Source organism: Cryptomeria japonica, chromosome 4 (assembly GCF_030272615.1).
Source record: "Cryptomeria japonica chromosome 4, Sugi_1.0, whole genome shotgun sequence".
In the NCBI taxonomy this organism is placed as follows: domain Eukaryota; kingdom Viridiplantae; phylum Streptophyta; class Pinopsida; order Cupressales; family Cupressaceae; genus Cryptomeria; species Cryptomeria japonica.
Window position 1 is genome coordinate 212,251,142 of NC_081408.1, and position 14,423 is coordinate 212,265,564.

The window sequence follows — 14,423 nt, forward strand, 5'->3', positions numbered from 1 at the left end:
ATTTGTATGAGAGTCTGCTATATGAGGCAGATTGATATCTAAAAGGCTTGCACTTATGATTATTGTGCTTACCTTATTAAACTCGAACTGCACCATATTATATACCTTACGGTGTAGACATGTCAATGGACAGACATGCCTCTACGTACGTGGAGACACGTCGATGAATAGACATGTCTCCACGTACGTGGAGACATGCCTCTTCATTGCGATGTCTCTATACCTAAGGTTTGTGCAAAACAACGATATCTTAATCGTTATTTATTCGGTTTAACATACAACCACGATTTCTCTTATCGTTTAGTATTTAACGATTCCCAAAATTGTTAATCATTATTGTTACGTGTAACAACGATTTCCATAATCGTTAGGAGATCGACTTAAGTCGATACGCATGATGTTAATTATATATCGGATTCTTTATAAGAAAAGTCGATTCATAGTGATCAAATGAAATGATCAATGTAATCGACACTTGTGGATATGGTGCTCATATTCTGATTTGTATAAACAATAATAAATATTCGTTATGTGTATATATAGATATTCGTATATATAATAATAATGACACTTATTATTATTACATATATATATATTCATGTCAACGATAATATGCATTACTTATACATATGAGACTTCTCCAATCGAAGCTATAAAACATCAACAGCCTTGTAATTGAAAAGTCATTACAATATGTAGAGTTTTGCCAAAAGTAACTACTACCGTCCCATACATGTGAGAGAATTATTTTATTCTAACTAGTGGGATAGCCTACAAAGCATAAGCATCAACTTTTATTAATACTATCTAGGGGCGACTTACAAAACATATGCACCCAACTAACACTAGCTTATGAATAGTACGATGGATTACATGACAATGGATAAATATTGAAGTGTAGCATTTTATTGTTAGTTAAAACGGTCCCCTTTCTATCTGAAATTTACTCCGACATTTCTTTTGAAAATAGTGGATACAATAACAAGTGGAGGATGAATACTTACAATATCAGGAATTTCACTTGTCAACTTCTCGGTAAGTTTTCTGACAAAATTCCTCTGAGTCGTATTCTCAATCAACTTCTCTGTAAGTTTTCTGAAAAAATTCCTCACAGTCGTATTCTCAAGCAGCTCTTCTATTTCTAATTTTTCAGCCAATTCCTTGAGCATCTCTTTATCCTTAATTATGCTTAGATAAGGTCTTCGTGATAGTACATCACCCAAGTTTCTTACTGTTACCTATAGACAATACACACGAATTTTCAGTAATAACAGTAATATGAAATCGAGTATCTTCCAGAAAGAACTATGTAAAGCAAGAAATCTGATAAAATGATCAACCTTGACCTAGTAACTGACTGAAAAACAGTGATTAAATAGATTCAACTCTATAAGGTAAGCAAAAATACATAAATATCTTCATCAATGAGAAGAAGTTGTGCTTCCAGTCTTTTGCACTCCTCCAGTGCAATCTGCAAAATGACAATAACAGTTACAATAAACTAAATATATCGGCAATACTGAATTCCAACATGAAAACGATAAAGATTTGGCCAGAGACTCAAGCATTCAAAAGCCTCTCCAGCAGCTATAATGCCTACATAATAAACACAGAAGTGAAGACACTAAAAGATTGCATATGTTTTTTAGAAAATAAACAAATCTTCCCACAAGTAACAAGAAACTCCAAGTAATTTTTTTTTCTCTTTGGCCAAATCAATTCAATGTATATTAGAGATGCTAAAAATCCCATCAATCATTACATCTTGTACAAGATAGGATCCTGGTAATCTACAATATGGTTTCTTTATATGAATAAGCTTACAACTATTCTATGCAACAGTAATTCCCAATTACGAGTTGTGACCCTGAAATATTCTTATGCAGATCGAAGCCTTCTACTGTTGCAATAAAGGCATGTATTCGAATTCGAAGCTCAAAACTGGACTTTGAATCCTCATTCCCTAGCATCTCATTAAGTTTAATAAGGTCAAATTTTATGGAAGATCTAGAAGATAAAAGGGCTAAAATGGGAATAGCCTGTGTAAACATTTCATGTAGTTTTCAGGCAGCAATTTAGAGTGCCCATGCCAAATTGACCATCACATATACACTCAATAGTTACTTACACAGCCTAGAAAGAACATCCACAAGCCGAATCATGAATTTGTGTTAAAATCATAACAGCAATATATACACATGCCATCTTAAAGGATTCTGATTATGTTACCAATGATTATTTAAGCATGAAAATAAAAAAATTGAACACAAGCCAGATCAACATTAAAAACATTTAATAAAAAAGGAAGCCTTCACAGTTCTGACCTTGAACTCTTTTCCAGGCTCAAAACCATTAACACATAGGATATGATATAGTAAACAAAAAGAAAATTGAACCACTTTCGTACGTAGAGTCCCAGGAAAGCGCCATGAATTCAAGATAAGCTTAAGCAAGCTTGGTTGGTAAGGTTAAAGTTGCTTATAAGATTGTACTCGCCTCTGGCACAGATCAACCTGCAGTACAAAAAAAGCAAATAGAATAGCTTTGAGAAATAATCAGAAAGCATACCTTTGACCTAAGGAATAATTGTTTGTCTAAAATCACAAATGTTGTTGATGAATTGCAGTCCCTTTTAACTTTGAGTATGGCATAATGTTCTTCATTATGATGATCTACCAATTGGCTATTACAGTAAAGTTGTAAATAATTTACTAATGATGACTTCCACTAAGACGAACAACCAAAACTTTAAAAAACAAAATGTTCCATGATCCTTGGTGTCAGAAAACAATTATAAAATTGAGACTTGAGCTACATTTTACCACTTTATTCTGTGCATTTATCGGTATCATGTACCATCATAGAAGCAATCTAAAACCTAAAATACTGTTGATAAATTGCACTTTCCTTTAAGTTTGGATATGGCATGATGTTCTTTATTATGGGGATCTACAAATTGGCTTTGAACATTAAACAAGTTACAAATGATGATTTCTACTGTAATGAACAATCAAAATTGCAGCCCCATTAAAAAAAAGAACTAATACGGTTAATGTTCCCTCTATTTTCAGTCAAAAAAGCTAAAATGCTCTATGATCCATGATGTCAGAATGCAATTTTATAACTAAGACTCAAGTTGCATATAACACTTTACTTTGTACATTTACTTGAATTATATATCATCATAGAAGAAGATATCACAATATCTCAGAAAATATTGGATCTTGGACTGCGTACCAGTATTTTCATGAAAAAAAAACGCAATGTTTTTGAAATAATCATTGATCAATATTTTCAAGATGTAATCCAATTTTTTCCAATATTTTATGATACTATCCTTACTTTTTCTCCCTTGGAAGGCTTTGAACTGTGATTTTTTTTCTCATTTTGACTTTATTATTCTCTGATTTTTTCTGCAACAAAACAGACTGGTTTATAGAGTTTCTAGAGTGCCAAATGACTTTCATGTCTTTAGACTGGCCAAGGTATTTGATGAAGAGCAGCTGAATCAAATTAGTTCCAAGAATGTTTCTAATGTTTTTATTGTCATTCTAAATCCCTTCAGTGTCATAGTCATTCTCAGCAATGGCATGGGTTTGGAAGACTTGCTTGGTTAAATCCCCAAGTGTGATCTTGGTTTGATAATTTGCAAATCTATGTATAATCAAATGCCGTAACAATATTACTCAATCCTTCCAGATTTATTTTTCTAAGTCATACGACCCAAGTAAAATTGAACCTTGCATATGGATTTGGCTTGCTTCTATGTCCTCCAACCTAGAGTTACCATTTCAAATGTACAAATCAATATTTGGAAACTGCTGAAGTCAATTCCAAGAGTCTAAGTCCACTAAGTTTCTACATAAATAGATTTCCATTCATGGCCAATCAAGGAAAGTTCGTTTATTATATACTAACTTCCTTGCTTTCTATAGGACATTCAAATGACCATCAATTTTACCTATTCGGTATGTTGGAGTGAGATTTGAACAAATGTGAAATTTGACATAATTGTGTTCCAGGAAGTGTCAATGTTGTATCCCTTGAGTTGCCATGTCTCATTGTCAATTGTGGGAGATTGTGCCAAAAGTCATAACCAAAAGCATAAAACAAGTGTCAAAATCTCAAACACTCGCACTATCAAATTCTTTATAAAGCTTCTGGGTAATTTTCTGTGTGTCAAAGTTTGATTGAACTAGCTTAAATAATTTCCCATATCTATTACCCTATTGCATGCCAAATAAGGCCCTTGATTTTGTAATGGGAAAAACCCATGTGATCAATTGAGTTCAGATTAACTACCTAAGTTTATCAAGTTATCACCCTAATGGAAGGACTAAGTTTCGCTTTTGAAAAATTTTATGTTTCAAATTTAATTTGAAATGGATTTGAATAGTTGATTGTGTCTTCCTTATATCAGATTCAAACTGACATTTAATTCTTGCAAGGTTGTGAGAATCACAACCAATGAGAGTAACCTAAGTTAGGACTTAATCCCAAGGTAAACTGCAATTATACCTAAAATTAAAGACCTAAGAAAGAGGTTAATTTTTTTTGTGTGTGTGTCAGCCATTTAATCAAGCTTTAAAAGTTTGTTGCATCCACATAGAATTCTATGTTCAAAACAGAAAAAATATTCACCTTTTGGTTTTGAGCACCTAATACCATTATAGAAGTGTATCCGGTAAGTTGGTTGTCTGCCCCATTGCTCTCCCTTCAAAAACAAATAAATATAATGCCAAAATGCTAGCAAATATTCAATGGAATCTACAACTATGGTCCAAGTTTTAGTGCATAAGAGCAAGATTACGTGACTGAAAGAAACTGGATCTGCTAAAGCCTTTAAATATCAGGTTATGTTGGCTTTCAAGCAAGTTCTTTATTTCTATTGCATCTAATGTTTCACACTCCCAATGTTTTTAAAATCACATAATGTGTTGCACAAATATATGAGCAGATAGCTTTAGATATTGGTTCACAGTGGCATTGGCAAGGATATACATTGGTCACATGGTGCTCTAAGCCTCTATGAATGCTTTCAAATATGATTGAGGAGACATCAAAACCTTATTCTGGGCACTCCGCACACTGAATGCCACTAAGATTGTGAGCAATGTCACAAACCCAAAACTTATCTTTGTGGGCTATTACTAATACAAGTTAAAATAGGATTATCTCGGAACGTTAGAACTTAAGCTTGCAAATAACCATTGACCAAACCTGACATTCATTTCAAAAACTATTGTTGCCTTTTCTCACATTATTGGTTATGTTTCTATCATCCATACAATAGTAGCAAAAATCATTTAGGAAAAAAATCGGCAAACCAAAAGTATAAGAATTTTTGAAAAAATCGGCAAAAAAAATGGAAAAAAACGGATTTAAAAAAAAAAACATTAAAAATTGTAGAAAAAGAGACAAACACTACTTTTTTAAATAATTTCAGGGCATTTCCATAGCATAGAGATATAAAGAGCAAATAAAATAGAAATTAACCTGTGAATTGTAGAAAATAATTTTTTGTTGTTTATATTCATATTACTGATTACATAGGCAAATAATCAGTTAACTTTTTAAGAGGGCAGTCACCAAATACACCAGATAGTTGTCTAAGTATTAACTAAGTCTATGAAGTAACTGAGATCAAAAGTTAACATACAAATAGTAAAAGTAAAAGTCATTTTGAAGTGATCCAAGATTTTCATTGTGATTGAGGCAAGGAGTTTTGTAGGGTTAATTCAATATTTTAGAAAGCTTATCAAATCATATTCCACAATTACAATGCTCTTTATCATAGTAACAAAAATCATTTGGGGAAAAAATCGGCAAACCAAAAGTACAAGATTTTTTCAAAAAATGGGTAAGAAATTGGATTTTAAAAAATCGTAAAAATTTGTAGAAAAATAGACACAAACTACTTTTTTTTAAAAACTTAAGGGTATTTCCATAGCATAGAGATATAGAGAGTAAATAAATAGAGTTTAACCCATGAATTGTAGAAAATAGATTTTGTTGTTTATATTCATGTTGCTGATTACATAGGCAGCTATTCATTTAACTTTTTAAAAGGGCAGTCACCAAATACAACAAATAGTTGTCTAAGTCGGAGATCAAAGATTAGCTAAGCCTATGAAGTAGCTAAGATCAAAATTATCAGACTGAGATCCAACTATTGCTAGGAATTTAGTAAAAGTGGAAGCCATTTTGAAGTGATCCAAGACTTTCATTGTAATTGAGGCAAGGAATTTTCTAGGGGTATTAGCTAAGTCGATGAAGTAGCTGAGATCAACATTTATCCAGTGAACCACGGGGACGCGTCCCCCCCATTTTTGGGCGCGTCCCCCCGTCAGAGACGTCTCGGGGACGCGGGGACGGGGACGCGACGTCCCCCGCCGTCCCGCCACCACCACCCAAACTCCGCCGGGACGGGGAGACGTCCCCGACGCGGAGACGTCTGGGCATCTCCTGGGGGACGTCTGGGCGTCTCCATGGGAGACGCCTGGGCGTCTCCCTGTCCCTCAAGAGACGTCCAGGCGTCTCTCGAGGGACGGGGGGACGCCCAGGCGTCTCCCGCGTTCCCACGCGAATAAAGCGCATTTTTTATTTTTTTTTTAAGTTTTTTATGACATGTGCTTTTTGGGGGGGGTTAAGGGGTAACCCTAATTGGACGTGGGCCCCACCCTACCCCCCAAAACAACACAAAAACATATTTAGTTTGGATTTCACTCTCATTATGCAAAACTGATTTTTTTTCCAGCAGCTTGAAGAGGAGGAACAGCTTGAAGAAGATTGATTGAAGGGGTGAGAAAAGTGACTACAAGCGTGATAGGAGCTAGAAGAAGCAAGAAGAAGAGGAAGAAGAAGATTCTTCTACATTTTGGAGAGATTTTTCAAGCACAAGGTAGGGTTTTTCAACTTCTTCTTATTTTTTTTTTGTTTTACTTTCTGATTTTCATTGTTCTATGTCATTTTTGGTTTTTTTAATTTTTTTTCCCTATTCATCTTAAGACTCAAAATGAGATTTGATGTTGAATCTTGAGGGCAAAATGATTCATCATTTTGCCCTCAAGATTCAACATCAAATCTCATTTTGAGATGAATAGGAAAAAAATTTAAAAATATATTGTTAAACAAGGCTGATTTTATTTTTATTTTTATTTTTATTTTGTGAAATGCAGTGTCAATTTGAAAATTTCACAATGAGCTCCCAAGGCACGAGTGAAGATAACATGGAAATCCATTCTCATAGTGAGAATGATTCAGAATTTGAACCTGAAAATGAGGGGGGTGACCATGGGGCTGATCCTGAAGCCCAATCTAGTTCTATGGCAAGTGCAGCAGCTAGTACAGGTTGCCCTTCAGAGTTGTTGGCACCATATGCTAGGGGTCATTTTGATCCTAAGTCTCCTCTAAAACAGTTTGCTTCACAAATATCAGTACAAGGCACTGCATCACATTCAAGTGGGGGAACAAGGAAGTGGAAGTGCAATATTTGTGACAGAGAATGGTTCGGTAGCATTAGCAGGGTGAATGCACACTTTCTATTTTGGAGAGGAAAAGGCGTGAAACATTGTAAGTTTTTGGAGGAACCCAAAAATATACATTACAGAATTGAGTTTAACAGGCTTTGGGGGGTTCCAGATGACACAAATATTTCAATGCCTACTACTTTGTCTGCTAGGGCATCACTTCACGACAGCCAGAATGTGCCAGTGCCACATACTTATCATGCTTCGCAGGCGGGAGGAATGATGTTTGGATCTCCATCTACTTCCACTTCTACTGCTGCCAGGGCTGGGAAACGTAAGTTGCATACACCACAGAGCAACCCCATTGCTGATATGTTTAATGTGCAGCTGAGAGATGAGATAGATGAATCCATTGGCAATTTCTTCTTTGCCAATGGCATTCCATTTCATGTTTCACGGTCTCCTTATTATAGGAAGATGATAGATATGGTGGCCAAGGGAGGACCATCTTATGTGCCACCAGGGGAGACAAAAATGAGGACCTCGATCTTGGATAAAAGCTATTCCAAGATCAATATTTTGATGGAGAAGATGAAGGCATGTTGGGTGGCATCGGGGTGCAGCATAGTTATGGATGGGTGGACGAACATTAGCCATCGTCCACTCATCAACGTCATGGTCACATGTGCAGAGGGCCCATACTTCCTTAGAGCAGTTGATTGTACAGGGCATCGTAAAGATGCTGATTTCCAGTTTCAGGTCCTCAGGGAGGCTATTGAGGAGGTTGGGCCACAAAATGTGGTCCAAGTAGTGACAGATGCAGCCTATGTGTGTAGAGCAGCAGGGAGACTCGTTGAGGCAGCCTATAGACACATTTGGTGGACCCCATGTTGTGTGCATGCCATGAACAATGCACTCAAGGACATGGGGAAGATTGACTGGATTAGAGGAGTGGTCACCGATGCGAGAGATGTGCAGATGTTTATCTGCAACCACCACATTTCACATGCACTCTTCAGGACCTTCGCGAAGAAGGAGTTCTTGAAACCAGTTGAGACTAGATATGCATCCTATTTCATTCTCTTGGAGAGAATGATTGAGTTGCAAGAGGCATTGCAACTCATGGTTATGACTAATGAGTGGAATAGGTGGGCTGAGGCCAAGACAGAGCAAGGGAGAAGGGTGAAGGAGATAGTGAAGAGTGATGTGTTTTGGACTGATGCGAAATACATTGTCTCCATCATTTCTCCAGTATTCCAGGTGATCAGATATGGGGATGGGGATGCACCTAACCTTGGAGAGGTGTATGAGTGCATTGACTCTATGCTTGGCTAGATGAGGGCTGCTGTGCGAGTGAAGGACCCCTCTCTAGCATTCTACAATGAGCAAATCCGGCCTATCATTCAGAGTAGATGGGACAAGTTGAACACTCCTTTGCATATGGCTGCCTTTGCCTTGAATCCTAAGTGGTACAAGGCTAGACCGGGTAGAACGACACCGATTGAGGATGACGAGGTGAAGGCAGGTTTCTTTAGGTGCATAGAGAAGATGTTTGATTCCAGAGATGCCGACACAATGCGCACTGAGTGGGGAAGATTTGCCACTCTTAGAGGTTATTCAGATGCAGCAAAGATGGATATAGACATTATGGCACAGGAGGACCCACTTTTGTGGTGGAAATGTCATGGCCCGAAATCTTTGACCACCACTCTAGCCATCCGTCTGCTATCCCAGGTTTCCAGTTCTTCAGCTGCTGAGAGGAACTGGTCTACATATAGCTTCATCCACTCTCTTAAGAGGAACAGACTTACCTCTAAGAGAGCAGAGAAGCTTGTGGCTGTACACAGTGCTTTGCGTCTCATTGACCGCAAGACACTTATGTACAAGGAGAGTCCAGCGGCACGATGGGATGTAGAGCCAGAGGAGCCTTCACAGATTGATGAGGATGATCCTACCACTTCAGATGCAGGGCTAGTTGGTGTGAGCTTGAGGGACCTTGATCCTCAGGAGTCCAGCAGTTCCAGTGAGGAGGAGTTTGCAGATGATTAGAGGCCTCCATTAGCTACAGTTTGAGTTTTCACTTTTCAGTTTTGTCATTTTGTATTTGACTCGTCTCTTTTGTAATGCTATTGCTACACGTATTTGTATTTGGCTACTCATTGTAATGATGAATCATGTAATCATCTTTATTATTATAGACTTTGCAATGGCATCAGATATTCATATTTTTCGTTTTCCTTTTTCGATATTCATATGATAGAAATGAGAAATCTCCAATTTGACAATTTCATTTGTCAAATTTTATTTACTTTTAGTTTTAGCAATTAGCAATTAGTTACGTATCACTAATCTAAGTAATCTTGGTATTTCCTATAGTTTCATTTGAAATCTAATTCTTATACTGTTATACTGTTATACATCTTTTCAAAACTAGTTTTTCAAGTACTATATGTATATATATGAGCACCACCACCCCGCCACCCCCCCGCCGCCGTCCCCCCGCCGTCCCCAAATTTAGGCCCTTGGTCCCCCCGTCCCCGAGACGCGTCCCCCTCGTCCCCCCGTCCCCCCGTCCCAAACGCCCGTGGAACACTGCATTTATCAGACAGAGATCCAACTATTGCTAGGAATTGAGTAAAAGTGGAAGCCATTTTGAAGTGATCCAAGACTTTCATTGTGATTGAGACAAGGAGTTTAACCCATGAATTGTAGAAAACAGATTTTTGTTGTTTATATTCATATTGCTGATTACATAGGCAAATATTCATTTAACTTTTTAAAAGAGTACTCACCAAATACACCAAATAGTTGTCTAAGTCTGAAATCAAAGATTAGCTAGCTCTACAAGTAGCTGAGATCAAAATTTATCAGACAGAGATCCAACAATCGTTAGGAGTTTAGTAAAAGTGGAAGCCATTTTGAAGTGATCCAAGACTTTCATTGTGATTGAGGCAAGGAGTTTTCTAGGGGTAGTTCAATATTTGGGAAAGCTTATCAAATCATATTCCATAGTTGCAATGCTTTATATTCCCTGATGGCAATTGGTAAGTCTTTTATCTGTGGTAGAATTCAACAAGATTAGCAAGCCACTGGTCTTGGCAATACCTAGCTTGCAACTACTATCTTAGGTAGTGACAAATTTTAATGATTGTGTGTTGGAGGCTCTTTTATTACAACTATGTAAGCTTGTTTGTTGTCATTCAGATTTATTTCGTGGAGCACTTTAGATATATTGCTCACATAACGAATTGTATGTCTTTGTTTGAGCAAAAATTAACTATATCATTTATAAATTATAAATCATATATCTATATCTACATATATGAAATATGTCTTTGAACGTTTAGTGTTGTGGTAGAAAAACTCCATTGGTGAGGTTGCCACCAAGGTTCAAACCCCTACTGGGCCATTGAGCTCGTGGGCTTTCTACCTTTGTTGGGTTGTTGAGCTTGTGGGTTTGAACAAGTGTGGGGAATGATGAACCCCCCAAAAATGGACAAAATAACAAACTTTTTCAACGTTAATTCCACATTGACTTTGATTTTGTCTCAGACCAACCCTATTTCTAAGCAATTCAGTAATTTCATACGTTTTTCTAGGGTTTTGCAAGTTTTTACAATGATTTTTTTCACTTTTTTGCTATTTGGGGGGTTTTTAACATTATTTTAACGTGATTTTAATGCAAAAAATCTTTGAAAATTGGGTCAACACTTGGTCAACGATTTTTTCAGGGAATAAATCAGCTAGCCCCAAGATTCAGGATTAATCGGGTATAATCGTGATTTTTTACAGACTATTGCTTCATTGATCCATACAATGAACAGTCACCAGTAGAATATTTTCTAAGAGTATTCACAACATCTCAGTGTCGTACCCTTGAGCTTCATTGCTCACAAAGTATTAGTGAAAGGAATTCGCCAAGTTAACAAAAGTGACAAATGGTCACTCCTTATAGTTCTTACATTAATGTTAATGTTAAAAATTAGAATGGTGTAGCAAGACCTCAATTTCCCTAAGATCCTAGATGTCCACACATGTTGCTATCTCATGTTACTAGGCTCCAAAGGAAATTCTATTTTGTCAACTTGTCAAGTGAGGTTCACCTTCCATAAACATGAGATGTTACAAGTGCCCATCCGAGAACTTTGCATATCATATTATGCAAACAATGGTTGGACTGTGATATGTTAACATGAGAACCTTAGTAGCACGTTCTTGATTGTTCAGTCCTTGCCAACCATGATGTGGTTAAATCATGATACCTTAATCAACAAGATTTTGCCACATGATCATGCCTCCATTCTTGGAACTCAAAATTCAAAAAAGTGCAAAGGTTTTTCACTTGGGCTTTAATCTACTATCACTCTTTCAAGTCGTCAAACATGGATTTGAGAATTTGTAACTACAAGTTCTAGGGTGAATAGTTTGCAACTTTGCACACACTGAAAAGACCAATGTGAAAAAGCATATCATGCTTAGTGTTGCAGGCGCTTGACATGGCCCTAGTTTCAACCCCCTTTTGAGAAGCTAGAGGAAAGTATAACTTTGAGATTTCAAGATAACTGAAAGCAAGCGAAAAAGATTAAGTAGAGGAGTTAAAATAGTACAATAGCTGGGGGGTGAGGACTCAAAAGGAGAGCAAGGCAACACGGAGTATGATGTGGAGTACAAGTAGGAGAGTAGGTCATGTAAGGATCCTATTGTATTATATGGTGGCTTATGTGGGACTTTTGGAAGTAGTTATATGGAAGGAAAGACATTGTGGTAGATGCGACTAAGTTTGTGAAATTAATAAAAACTTGAGATCTTTTGGTGGCCGGGTTTTTCACTCAATAAGGATTTTCCCAAAGTAAATATGGTGTTATTTGCGGTGTTCTTTATGCTTTTGTGTGATTAATTGTGTGGATTGCACAATTAGACATTCCCTCTTGGGACCGTCTAGTTGTGACTACATTAAAGATCCAGCCAATGCCAGATAAGAAAAAGTAAGCCCTGAATATCTTATTGATAAAATATCATTTATTTATAAACTCTTGAATATCTTATTCATTGGTTCCTAGTAAAAATATTGGGGTGGAAATACGTTGAACCTCTGAAAGCTAGCCCTATAAATTTTGTTTCAATCTTGTGGTGCTTATAGCTATGAGTGCAACAAGAGTTTTTTATATATCATTCATATGAAGAAGCATAATAAGTTGACTCAACAACACCTCAATGGTCTAGTTTTTGTGCTTTACATTATGCAACCTTCATCTTCACACAAGAAAGGTGGAGGACAAATCAGAGCAACTTCTTAATTTGAATGAGAACGATCCCTATAGTGAGTGGACTATGCAAGCTGATGAGCCAACTTGTTAGCGAGGATTATTACGATAATAGATAGTTTGTATTTATTGTTAATGGTTATCTAATGTGATATTCTATAAATACTTACTTAGCTGTTAGCTAGAATAGAATGTTTCTATTCTTCACGATCGTTTCCTAAGGAAACATGGTCTTTCTTCTTGTAAATAAAGATCTATCGATCCCTGTTAATATCATTCAATTATTTACCAATTACCTGTGGAATATGGTATCAGAGATTTAGGAGAATTGTTTGGAAAATTTTCGAAATTATTCCAGTTCATCCTTAAGGGCTTTCGTCTGCAACAATCGTCATTTGTCTTCGTGGGTTTGTTCTGAGGATTTTATTTCCTACCCGCGTTTGTTTGGCAGCTAAGGAAAACACGATTTTTCGCATCTGTTCTTCAGCGTCTCTCTGCATCGCGTGACTTCCACTCTGCAAGTTCGTGTGGTGTCTATGTGTGTCGCGCGATTTTCTGTGCCTGTTGTTCGTGGCTTGTGTCGTGTTTTTTCCTTGCTCACGACCTCTTCTCTCTGTCCGCAAATGAGTTTTAGTACCGCGCGATCTTCTCTGTCAGCGCCTTCTGTTCGTGGTTGTGGTCTCTTTCCACAACCTGAAACTCGCAATTTTTTCCCGCACATTCATATTCCGGCACAATACAGACCTGCCATTTTTTTCTGCAACCTGCAACTTGGTCAAACCCGCGTTTTCTCATTTTTGGATAGGGTTTTGACCTTCTAGATTCAGTCGAAAAAAATTTCTGAGTACAAATTTGTGGTGGGTTTTTCGAGAGCTCAACTGGGCTATCGTCCGTTTTTTTTGGGTGCCTCAATTTTCGTGTCTCGATTTTCAAGCAAGCGGATCCAGATTCCGATAGCATATTCTTTCTGGGTTTTTCAAGCTCTCTTCTGGGTGCCTCTTCATTTTTTCTAGGTCCTCCGACATTTTGCCTCCAAGTACGTACCTTCTCAGTTTTTCACAAAAATTCATGCCATGGCATCTCTGACGAATATTCTGCTCAAGGGAAATCAGAAGTTCAATGGTCGGAACTATAGCACGTGGAAGCAGCGAATGCTAACCATCTTCGAATATCGCGGCAGCAATCAGGTGGTTCTAGGTACTACTCAACGTCGGACTACAGCTGGTCCTGATCAGGTTGCATATGACCAGCATAATCGAGAGGCTGTGATGCTTCTCAAATTATCCGTAGCTGATGATCATCTCCCTCAGATTCCATCCGACAAAACAGCTACCGAGATATGGGCGCATCTCAAAACCCTACATGAGACTTCTGATAAAAGCAGGGCCTTCTTTCTCAAGAACACTCTGTTTTCTATTGTCATGGATGAGCGGAAATCGCTCCAGGATCACCTGAATAGGAGTCGGGAAATCCGTGATCAGTTGCTTGCCGTTGGACGCGAGATAGAGGAAGAGGACGTTGTGGTAATCACCCTTGAAAGTTTACCCGTCCTACGCGCATTTTATCAACTCTCAACATCACTTCTACTGGTGTTGATCTAAAGTTCACAGATCACTGCACACTTCTGCTTCAGCAAGATCGATTGACACAGCAGTTCAGTAGTAGTTCCAGCTCCACCTCCACAGAACAA

General features: G+C 37.5%; 2 protein-coding genes across 5 annotated transcripts in view; one reads left to right on the forward strand and one right to left on the reverse strand.

The window, feature by feature from the left end:
* LOC131061159 (uncharacterized) overlaps window positions 1–14,423 on the reverse strand; it is a 128,243-nt gene that overhangs the window by 54,696 nt on the left and 59,124 nt on the right. For all 4 annotated transcript variants that reach the window (XR_009372284.1, XM_059219729.1, XM_059219728.1 and 1 more), the window contains exons 3-4: window positions 1,409–1,471; window positions 1,005–1,238 (exon numbers count right to left, since the gene is read on the reverse strand). Coding sequence is in view for 3 of the 4 variants with exons in the window: in XM_059219729.1 (XP_059075712.1) it covers window positions 1,005–1,238; window positions 1,409–1,471 (297 nt within the window). In the remaining variant the exon portion in view is untranslated. The remainder of the gene's footprint in view (window positions 1–1,004; window positions 1,239–1,408; window positions 1,472–14,423) is intronic.
* Window positions 6,628–9,956, forward strand: LOC131875437 (uncharacterized). The gene is made up of 2 exons (XM_059219727.1): window positions 6,628–6,901; window positions 7,179–9,956. Exon 2 carries the CDS (start codon window positions 7,200–7,202, stop codon window positions 8,802–8,804), a length of 1,605 nt encoding a protein of 534 aa, XP_059075710.1. The 5' UTR covers window positions 6,628–6,901; window positions 7,179–7,199; the 3' UTR covers window positions 8,805–9,956.